We start from the raw sequence: 11,310 nt of genomic DNA, 5'->3' as shown, positions 1-11,310 counted from the left end.
GATTAGTGGCTCTTTTACTCCTGTCCACCTTGTCAGACTGATTCAGTTACTTCTTTACATTTTTTAAAATTATTTACCAAATATTAAATATGACATGTTCTTGGTAGGAAACACAACCACAAGAAGCAAAATAAGTGTCAATCCTATCAATATTCATTAAAAAAAAAGAGTGCATTTTTAAAACTGGGATTAAACGCCAAGAATTTAATCTTAATTTTTACTGTAAAAATAGAATTAAATTTCTAAAAGCATCTTAACAGCAAAACAACATTTCAAACATGAGCATAGTAAAGTAAAAGGCATCAGGTTTCTTAGAGAATATAAATATAAATTTCACAAAGTATATTAAGCAATTCATAATAGTTATCCAATTGTCCCATAACAGAGTAGATCATATGTGATATTTAATAAAATAATGGAATAAAACATTAAACACAATAAATCATGAAAAATAATCAGTGACAGTGTGGTGTGTTGAAGTAGAGTTACTGTTATCACCCTGAAGTTGATTAATTTCCTGTAACACATCTCGTGATGTTTTATTCCTCTTATTCCTCGAAGCAATTTGTCAAGGATTACAAATATTTTCTAAACTAAGAATGACACTTTGTACTATTTATCCGTTTATAGTTACATTTAATGTCGTAGTGCGTCCACAAATCCGGCGTTCCCTCACCAGCCTGTCTTTTTTTCCTCTCTTCCTTAAAGTTAATAAGTCATGGCCGCTAATTCATTTTGTTCTCTTTTATGGTGATGTTTTTATTATTTTATGGCCACAAGTTAATAGTTTGCTGTTCTAGAACATCAACAGATGTCTTTAAAGGAAATTAAAGAGCTACTTTTATCTCATGGATAGATATATCATAGTTTATGGTTTCCGATTAAACTGATCTACAGGTAGAATTGTCCTGGAGCTTTACCAGATCAGAAGCTTTTTTTTTTTTAAATTGATAAAAACGTCATAGAACTGGACACATTAATGATTTTAAACCACTACATGAGCAATTTTATTTAGTCATTGGAGTAAAAAATATTTTCCAAGTTATGACTCTAGATTCCCCTTAGACTGTAGTCTCATAAGGGAGTGATGCTGAGGTGTAAATAAGGTCACAGCACCTGATGCCTTGTAAAGGATTCATTTGAATGAGTCAATTTGCATGAATGAATCAAAGGTTTTGACTCTTTTTGGTTGTTAATTCACCTCCTGGTCTTTAAAATTCTAAAAGATTAAAGCTTAGCTGTCAAAAACAACAGACCTAAAGTTTTGTTAACCTCTATTTATTTACCAATTAATGCTTAAAATGGACTAAATTGCGATTGTGAATAGATCAGTATTATGACCAGGTTTCTTAGCCATGACAAAGTAATGATTATTATTAGCAGCTCATTTGTATAGCACCTACTGTCTATTAAATTGCAGATTAAATCATTTAATTAAATATTAAAACAATAAAATAAACACTAAACAATACAATATCTGAAATAATAAATAAGAAAGTAAAAAAAGAAATAAATAAGAAAGAAATTCTTTCTTTTTAGAGAGCACTTTGTCTATAGTATGATTTATCGACTGCAGCCTAGAAGGCACTTTTTTTTTTTTTTTAACCATGTGGGCACAAGGGGGGCACAAGGAGGGCACAAGGGGGGCAATTGCCCCTCCTGCCCCCCACCCCCCACCCCCCCGAAGGAAACCCATGAAGCACAGGGAGAACATGCAAACTCTGTACACACAGGGCAGAGGCAGTATTCAAACCCCTAATCGGGGATTTGCGAGTAAAACATGCTATCCACCAATCCACCATGCCCCCCTTCTTCATTATGTATTCGTTCATTCATCTTCAGTAAGCGTTTTATCTTGGTCAGGGTCACAGTGGAGCTGGAGTCTATCCTGGGAAGATTTGGCGTGAGGCAGGAATACTCCACAGAGCAGGGCTGTTTCTTGCTATAAGTGGTATATCAGCAGTCACCTGGGACCCCGGACCACCAGGACTGTCATTTGGCAAAAAGGTTTATGTTTCAGGCGTTTACAGGACGCCCCCTTGTGGTGTAAAAAAGAATAGAAACTGCAAATTCACGTAACTAAATTGAGTAGCTAACATCAGAAGATCACCAAGTAGCGGCGAGCATGAAGCGTTCATAGCTGTCATGCTAATACATGCTAATTAATTGTATTTAGTCATTTAGGTTTCTTGCTTCTGCTTGTTGATGTAAATGAAATGGAAAATGTTAGTAGCTAGCTAGTGCCTAAAGTAAGAAGATACTGGAGACACCGCTCCGGTGGTGAAAACGTCAATCACATACGGTTCTGTTCAGGGCTATAGTAACTCCGACGATCACAACCAGTGAAGAAATGAATCATTTTCCTGACTTCAGTCCTTTCACCATGACAGTATGGTGTAATGGTCATTTTTCAGGTGCTAAGGAAATATTTTGGGGTGCTGTAAATAAACGTAATACATTTTAAGCCAACTTGGTTATATAACTAGCTAATTTCCCTCAGTCATGTGTAAATTATACTAGCTAAGAGCACCACACACACACACATTCACACCTAAGGGATTGTTAGGGTCAATACTTATGCAAGATGCTGTATGGTAAAGCCATAATTTGGGGAATTAGTTGGGAAACTAGACATGTAAAAATGATATATGTTTTTAATCTTTAAACTTTTTCCAAAAAAAAAAAAAAAAAAAAGTTATCATGGAGTTTTGGTGAATCAAACGAATCAAATCCCGCGATTCTAATCTAAAGAGTCGACTCAGTGAAGTGACTCGTAACGCCCATCGCTATTAAAAAGGTGCGCTGATTGTGAAGGTGATTCATTTCCTGCATTAGTCGGGTGTTTACCTGCTCTAAACCCCAGCCTGGAAAAGACTGTTGTGTGTTCAAGAAGATTTTTATCGAGATAAGGTAATAATACAGACTTTTATTAGCACTTTACTGAGAAAATAAAAGCGAATGTGCAGATAAGCGCTGCGTTCTCTCGGTGCGCATTTGGATAAACTTTGGATCCATTTAGAGGAGCTTTTCTGGTGAGAGAGTGTAATATAACCTCCAGTGCAGTGTTTTTTCTGCAGTGTTTATTCCTCACTGTGCAGTGATAGTGGTCAGAACACTCACTACAGAGAGTAACAGCTGAGCTAATCAAAGTCTTTATTATTTATTAAACATGTGATGCATGTACAGGAGGAATAAAGCATCAGATAATAAAGTGTGTGATCTCTCACTGCAGGGTTACAACCCACCTGAACATCTGGAATGGCTTGTCAGTTGGTGAGTCAAGAAATTTGGTTTTTTTTTTCTGCATTAACACATAAAAGTGTAGATCAGGGGCCTACAGTCTTATCCAGAAAGAGCAGGTGTAGCTGCATCTTTTCATTCCAACCAAACAGGAGCCGCACCTGATTTCACTCGTTTGATCAGTTCATCTTAGTCTCCAGTCACCCATCAAGTTTGTCTCCAGTTTGGCTGGAATGAAACCCTGCAGCCCTGAAGACTTCTGTTTATAGAAGTTTAACACAAAGCTGTAATGAGCCAATAGTGTAAAAATAATGAGATTTCTCTTCAGTTGTGTGACTTAAAGAATCTTTTCACCTGTTAGTGGCTGTAGATTTCTTTAGTAATAACGCATCACTGAAGCAAGATTCTGATATTTAAAGAAATATAATAACAAGTTATGTTAGTTATAGTCATGTAGATAAAATGCAAAAGTTTACATACCCTTAAGACAAGAAGACATTTAGTGTGTTGGGCTCGCAATGGTACTTAATAATCACAAGTAGCAACAATGACGTAGTAGTAGTTTTTGTTATAAGTGTCAAAAAAAAAAAAAAAAAAACAGCTTTGAGATCCTCTCAGTTTTCCATTCATTCATTTAACACACAGGTTTCTAACCTTGGTGGTGGAGAACCTCCCTGTCCTGCACACTTTAATGTTTCTCTGCTCTAACACACCTGATCCAGTTAATCAGCTAATTAACACTGCTTCCTGAGTTAATGTGAGTGTGTTACAGCGAATGAATGAATGTAATACAGAGTTAATTGGATCATGTGTGTGAAAACTTTTGCACGCAATGTTTTACTATGCTTGATTATTAAAGCTGTGTGTGTGTTTTTTTTTAAATGTTTATAACATTTTGTTATTTGTGATAATGAACGAACATCCATGAACATGAACACACTAAATGTCTTGTTGCCATAAACTTGTTTGACTTCTTTGCCATTGTTTGTTTCGTCTTATGGGTTGGGAAGCTGAGATTTAGCCAAACGAATTTTAAGGAATGTGTGTGGGGTGTAACTGAACATGAGCGTTAACTTAACTCTGCATTTAGAAGTATTGTTTTAGCAAAAGCAAACCACAGGTTCACATTTGTATACATGAGACATCCTGCCATTTTTTCAGTTAGATCAACACAGCAATAGATGTTTAATTTCAAGGTCATAAAAAAATCAAAAAGACAAACTCATGATGAGAAAGTAGAAAATATCATTGGTGTGCAGAATAAAAATGAAGTGATATAATAATGTTTTACATCAAAAACCAAGGACGTGAATTTATACATGACTGTTTAACTCCATCCCTGTGCAGTCAACTCACACACATTCCCTCAGAGGATTAGGATTATACACTCTTGTGTCTCTTGTGTTTCAGGATGATCTGAGCCTCCTTATGAACTCTCCGGACTCGCTGTCCGTCACCATAAGACCGTCCTTGTGTCTTCTTCCTCTTCTTTCCGTACTCATGAGAAGGTTTTTAATGTGCTACATGTTGTTCTGTTCTGTTTCTCAGAATCGAGGAACCATTAAGGATAAAGCGGGTTTTAATCCAGGTGAAGACGCTGCTGCTTTAAGGAAGGCCATCGAGGGAATCGGTGAGAGGAGCGCTTCAGAAAACCGCCATTATTATTATTATGTGTGCAGTCACTCCCTGAGTAAATTTACCTTACAGCAGTGTGGAGGTGAAGAACACCAATGTTGTCTCAAAGATTACGTGTGTGTGTGTGTGTGTGTGTGTCTTAAGGCACCGATGAGAAGACTCTGATCAACATTCTGACTCAGAGAAGCAGCGCTCAGCGTCAGCAGATCTGTAAAGCGTACAGGGATGCAACTGGAAAGGTAAAAACTCCACCACACAGCACTGTCCTTTATCTCCTCTTAACTCTTAAAAAAAAAAAAAAAAAAAAACCTTCCCTCAGCTCATAAAGGGCTTCATAGTTACTAAAATATTGAGTCTTTTTCTCTGAGGCTCCGCCCACAAACCACCTGATGCAAAGATTTAAGTACAGTTTTAAATAACTTTTTCACAGACATAAACACCAGCTACAGCAGACTGTCACCAATACGTTAACAAAACCACACAGGTTCTTAACATTTTCTGCTTATATAAACACTTTTACATTCTGGATTGTGATTGGTCAGAAGGTGATGATTAATTTTCTATAACAGCAGCTCTGACAGTAGCACAGATTTATATTAATGTGTTATCGTTTCTATAGTAACAGTGCATTCACAGGGACCCGTACAGCGGACACTCCGGATTACAAAATGTGTATGAAATGTGTGTATTTGTTGATATGTTGAAGCTTTCAGTGAGGATAATAAATGTTTATATAACATTTATGGAAGGAGTCTCCAGTGTCAGCGCTTTGTAACAGTTAGAGTAAAAGTGTAACTTTAAATTTTCCGACATCTTCATGACGGAGGAGTTTACGCTTTGAGGTTTTTTGGTGACAGAAATTTTTTGTCTTAATAACTTCGAGAGAGAGAAAAAAGCATGGTGAGGATGGTTTCTAGCTGCTATAACGGAAGTGAGGACAGGAATGAACTTGTTTCGTGTGATTATAATGTTTATAGGCTAAAATTGTAATCGTCAGTAAGTTGCTGAGGTACACGAGGAATAAAACACTTGGGGACATTCTGTTCTAGGAAAATAACTAACTTTGGCGTGGTAACAGTAACTCCGCTTCATCACAACATCCCATCTTTCAGTATTTTACTATAACAGTGTTCATCCAGGACTGTCATTTTACGACGCTGTTCAGTGATTCAGGTTTTGTGTGGATGTTGACTTGCAGGCTCTTGTGGACGCTCTGAAGGGAGACACTAAGGGACACTTTGAGGACATCCTGGTGGCGCTTGTTACCCCCCTGGGGCAGTTCGACATGCTGGAAATTAAAAAGGCAATTAAAGTAAGAGCTTTACATTTTTATATTCTGCGAGTTGTCTTGTTTTGTGGCTTTTAAAAATGATCAAATTTTGTTCCATATATCAACAACCTGCGCCAAACCTTAGAGGTCTACGCCTACTTTTATCAATTTCTGATACCTAAATTTATCAGTAAGTAAAAAATATCCTTATCAAATACATTTGCTGTAATTTAATCATGACTTTTGACTTCAATTAAAAACGTACTTTTCCGAATCACACACAGCAGTAAATGTGTGTGTGTGTGTGCCAGACAGGAAGAGTCTCTGTGACTTCACATACACTTACACTCAAGTTTTTTTTTTATAAATGTGTGTGTGTGTGATGATGAATGCTGTATTTGGTTAAACGTCTCTCTCCCTCTGCCGTCTCAGGGAGCTGGAACCAAAGAGAACATTCTGATCGAGATCCTCGCATCCCGATCCAACCATCAGATGAAAGCTCTGTCTGACGCATACCTACAAGGTTTGTAGTTTTATTATTCTTGTTTAGATCATGTGATTACTACACGCTGAAATGTTGATGGAATGTTAATGACGGTGTGTTACAGGGACGGGAAAAGCGCTGATTTCTGATCTGAAGTCGGAGGTGGGGGGAGATTTTGAGAATGTTCTGATCACCCTGGCTGAGGTTGGTGCATTAAGAGAGAATTTGGATCTCTGGCTGATGGATTTGGATGAAAATGAGCAAACGTGTGTAACGTGAGCTGCTCACTTTGTTTAACTCACAGGGCAAAAGGGACGAGAATGAAAACGTGGACGCTGCTAAAGCCAAAGCTGACGCGAAGGTAAAGTGAAACAGAGACTGCTGATTGTTGTTTAAAAGCTCTTTTCATGCAAATGTTTGGAACCAGGAAGTGATTAGGAGTGTAAACAGGGCTAAGCCGGGCAGGAGTGCAGGGGGGTGGAGCTTTTACGCATTAATGAATTTAACTATATAATGTGATAAATTCTGCTGAAAATATTATTAATATTAAACAGCTACATGTGAGCAATGCTAATGCCCCGCCCCTCCCCTTCTGAGGGTTCAGGATGAAGGAGGCGTGGCCTCTGTGCTTATTCCTAACAAAAGAGGTGTGGCCTCTGCCTCTATCAGTCTTAATGAAGGAGGTGTGGCCTCTGTGTTTATTGTTTCTACTGAAAGAGGTGTAGTCTCTGTTCATATTATTCCTAATGAAGGAAATGTGGACCCTGAGTTTTAGTCCTAATAAATGTCCACACCCTTTTTATTTCTGGATGAAATGAATAATTTGCACAATATTAAATCACATGTGTACTGTATTACATCATATCATGAACCCGTGTCTGTACATTTTACACACTTACCATGAGGCTTCGCTGCACAGGCCCTGTACGAGGCCGGAGAGAAGAAATTCGGGACGGACGAGAGCAAGTTCATCGAGATCCTCTGTCGCAGGAGCGTTCCTCAGCTCCGACAAAGTGAGCGTCAGACTGGAGAGTGGAAAAGAAAATTCTCTACTGTATTCAGAACTTGTACAGAAATCTGAATGCTGTGTGTGTGTGTGTGTGTGTGTGTTTATTTAAAGCTCTGCTGGAATATAAGAACCTGAGCAAGAAAACCCTGCAGCAGAGCATCGAGAGCGAGATGTCTGGAAATTTAGAGAAAGTGTTAGTAGCTATAGGTATGACACGTTTTTATCTTTTTATAAACATTAGGTTAGTTGGGTTTTTAAATTGATTTTATTAAACAGGTTTTATTGTTAATTGTTTTTCCTGTAATATCGATGAATGTGTGTGTCCTTACAGTGAAATGTGTGCAGAGCGTCCCGGGTTACATGGCAGAGCTTCTCCATAAGAGTATGAAGGTAAAGAAAGCAAACAGGTCACACAGTGGATATACAGGAAGGAAAAGAGAAAGAAAAACTAAGAAATGAAGAAAAAAAGAAAAAATAAATATAAAGTAATAAGAAAGTCAGAAAGAAACAGGTCAGAACCAGAGAGAGAGAGAGAGAGAGAGAGAGAGAGAGAGACGTACACAAGAAAAGAATGAGAGAATACAATTTATAAAAGAATGTGAAAAAGAAAAGCCAGAAAGAGATCAAGAGAGAAAAGCCAAAGAAAAAAAATAGAAAATAAAAGAGAAAAAGAAAGAACAAAACAGTGAGAAAGGCTGAAAAGAAAGAATGAAAGAATGGAAAGAGAGATGGAAAAGAAAGAAAGGGATAGATAATGAGCAACTGAAACATGAGATTGAAAAGATAAATGGAAAGAATAAAATCAACACGGAAGAAAGATAGAAAGATATAAACCTCAGAGACACAAGACACGCCCTTCTGTCCAGCTCAGGGACACGCCCTTCTGTCCAGCTCAGGGACACGCCCATCATGCATATCCTGACCAGAAACAAGTGCAAATGTTTTTTTTTTTTTTTAATATAAATGTTGGAAATATCACAGCTGAGCAGCTTAAATGTTTTGATGAATTCTTGGCTCTCCGTGTGTTTGTATGTGGTGGTTTTTTATTTACCGTACAGTAAGGCGTTGTAGTAAACCTGTGTTCCCGGTTGAGCGTGTATTTCTGCTTTTATTATGTTCATGTCGTACTGAGCTCAGGGCAGTGTCCTGTACAGCTGTCTTGCACAGCAGCTTTACGCTTTTCCACCTCAGATCTGCGGGCCTTTTGTTTAAAATGTTGCTAACTGAGTGACAGGAATGTGATGAGAGTGAAAGGGTGAAAGTGTGTGTGAGGTGAAAAATGCAGCTCTCTAACACAAAGCCAGCAGTGGATCTGTACAAGGTGAGAATACCTGTACAGTATTGTTGACTTCTCCTGGTTCTTTTTTTTTTCTCCCCAGGGGGCAGGCTCTAACGAGGCCATGCTGACTCGGATCATGGTGAGCCGCTCCGAGATCGATCTGATGGACATCAAGGCTGAGTATAAAAAACTGTTCGGCCGCTCCTTATACTCCGATATCAAGGTAAGTTAGAGCAAAGTGTGTACTCCCCACTGTGTGTGTGTGTGTGTGTGTGTGTGTGTGTGTGTGGTTTAAATGTTTATCTGTAATATCTGTTTAACTAGTTATTGTGATAGATCCAAGCATTCATACCCGATGCTCAGTCTCGTTTTAAAGACTAAAGGTGATTAAATTAGAATTTTGGGATTAGTCTTCTATAAGAGTATGAAGATAAAGAGAAAGCAATTATAGCACACAGCTGAATGAATGAAGGAAGGAAGGAAGGAAGGAATGAATAAAAGAAAAAAGGTAAAACAAAAGAAAAAATAATGAAAGAAAGAAAGAAAGAAAGGGTTAGACAAGAAATATAAAATAAGAAAGAAAAAATGTGGAAGGAAAGAAAGAAAGAAGGAAAATGAGGGGAAAGGAAAAGGGCCAGAAAGGGGAAAGAAAAGAAAGAAACAAAGAATCATAAGAAAAAAGGGAGGAGAGTCTATTCATTCAAACGGTCTGATTCAGTGAATCGGATGTCTGATTTGATCTGTGCAGTTCCACCCGTCTGAGTCAGGTCCTGTATCTGACTCTCGCTGGCTGACAGCGACGGTGAAATTCAACCTCTTTTGTTAGATTGTTAGAATTGTACAGAATTCTTAAACCAATAAAACTAACTTTCCACAGAAAGACTGAATCAGATGAACCTGTGAACTGGTTCGAATCATTCATTCTGAAGAAGCTGATTCATTAAAAAGAAATGACTCCTATACAAATGATTCACTTAGAGAGAGCAGCAGTGATCTTTTCGTCCTCCAGCCTCCAGTGTGCATCAGAACCTCAGCAGCATGAAGCTTCCACGCTGTTTTTCACACAGAAGCAAATCTTTACATTTTCATTTGCTCCTGATGGTGAAACGAGTGAATCAGGGAGGAGAAAAAAATCTGTTATTTACCCTGAATCTGTGGAGCTGCTGCTGATTTTTCTGCACTTTATTTCCAGCTGTAACACATTTCTAAACCTTACGCTTAATTGATTCCATTTGGTTTGTTAATGAATTAAACACCTGATCAAACTTTAGTGTTTTACATTAATTTTATTTACACTTTTATATTATTTTTTAAGAGATGGCATGACACCGCTTTTTCTTTTTCGATATTGATACTGAAACCTTGATTATCACCTGATTATTGATATACATCTGATTTTTTTTTCTTTAAAAACTTTTTAAAAGATTTAAAATTATTGATATTTTTTAAAATTCAGTGTAACTCTTTCATTTACAAGGCAAATACAATCAAGTATAAAGTATAAATATAATTAAAAAATACAATTAAGTTTGAAGGTATATGTAAACATTTCCAGTTTCAGTAGAAATCTTTTCCAAATCCAATTCCAGTCTTTTCCATTTGTTCCAGGATAGGAGTGAATTCATTCTTTTTTTTCTCCAATATCAGATTTTTTCTTTTTCGCTTTCACTTTTTAAATTGAATATAAATTTCTTGAAATATTCAGGATGTTTTTTATTTTTTTTAAACAGAATTAAAAGTCTCCTGCAGCTGGTATGACGTATTATTTCTCAGATTAAAAGTGTGTGTTGTTTAAGCGCTGTATAAATCTGTGTGTTCCAGTCTGACACATCAGGAGATTATGGGAAAACGCTGCTGGGGATCTGCGGAGCGGACGATAAGGCCTGAGCTCAAAATCCACCTCATCAGCCTGAAAAACACGGAGGAGTCGAGATGAAGTGATAAAACCAGAACACGCCGCTGCTTCCTCAATGTTCACTACATTCCTTTGAATTTTTACTCACAAAAAGATTAAAACTTTTGATGTTAATAATTACAGATATTAGATACTGTATGAAGTATGACGTGTGGATGTAACTGATGGATTTAATCATTTATATTTCTCTACACTCTCTGGTGTGTGTTTGAGCCTTGAGCTGTATTACACTGGGAAGATTTTGAGAAATAAAACTTATGAACACTAATCATTTGTTCTGAATTCGTGTTTACAGCAAAAACTGATCAAAATTAGAAAATCGAAATGACAGAAAATTAATTTCTTACTCAAATTAACTGTATTAATCACCTTTCAATCAGAAAATAAGCTTCACTTTGGACTCAAATAGAATAAACACAAATTCATCAAAAAAAGAGAGAAAAAAGAGGAAAAATGAACAAATAAGGATAAAATTCAG

At 37.1% G+C, this 11,310-nt stretch overlaps 1 protein-coding gene across 1 annotated transcript; it reads left to right on the top strand.

The window, feature by feature from the left end:
- Window positions 1–2,769: 2,769 nt before the first annotated feature.
- LOC113544094 (annexin A3) lies at window positions 2,770–11,100 on the top strand. The gene is made up of 13 exons (XM_026942726.3): window positions 2,770–2,910; window positions 3,233–3,273; window positions 4,789–4,870; window positions 5,020–5,114; window positions 6,074–6,187; window positions 6,578–6,668; window positions 6,754–6,833; window positions 6,934–6,990; window positions 7,549–7,642; window positions 7,750–7,845; window positions 7,970–8,028; window positions 9,018–9,140; window positions 10,739–11,100. Exons 2-13 carry the CDS (start codon window positions 3,259–3,261, stop codon window positions 10,802–10,804), a joined length of 972 nt encoding a protein of 323 aa, XP_026798527.3. The 5' UTR covers window positions 2,770–2,910; window positions 3,233–3,258; the 3' UTR covers window positions 10,805–11,100.
- Window positions 11,101–11,310: the final 210 nt, after the last annotated feature.

The sequence above is a fragment of the Pangasianodon hypophthalmus genome, chromosome 17 (genome assembly GCF_027358585.1).
Source record: "Pangasianodon hypophthalmus isolate fPanHyp1 chromosome 17, fPanHyp1.pri, whole genome shotgun sequence".
Classification (NCBI taxonomy): Eukaryota; Metazoa; Chordata; class Actinopteri; order Siluriformes; family Pangasiidae; genus Pangasianodon; species Pangasianodon hypophthalmus.
The sequence above is the reverse complement of the archived record's forward strand: the minus strand, read 5'-3'. Positions and strand labels throughout refer to the sequence as shown.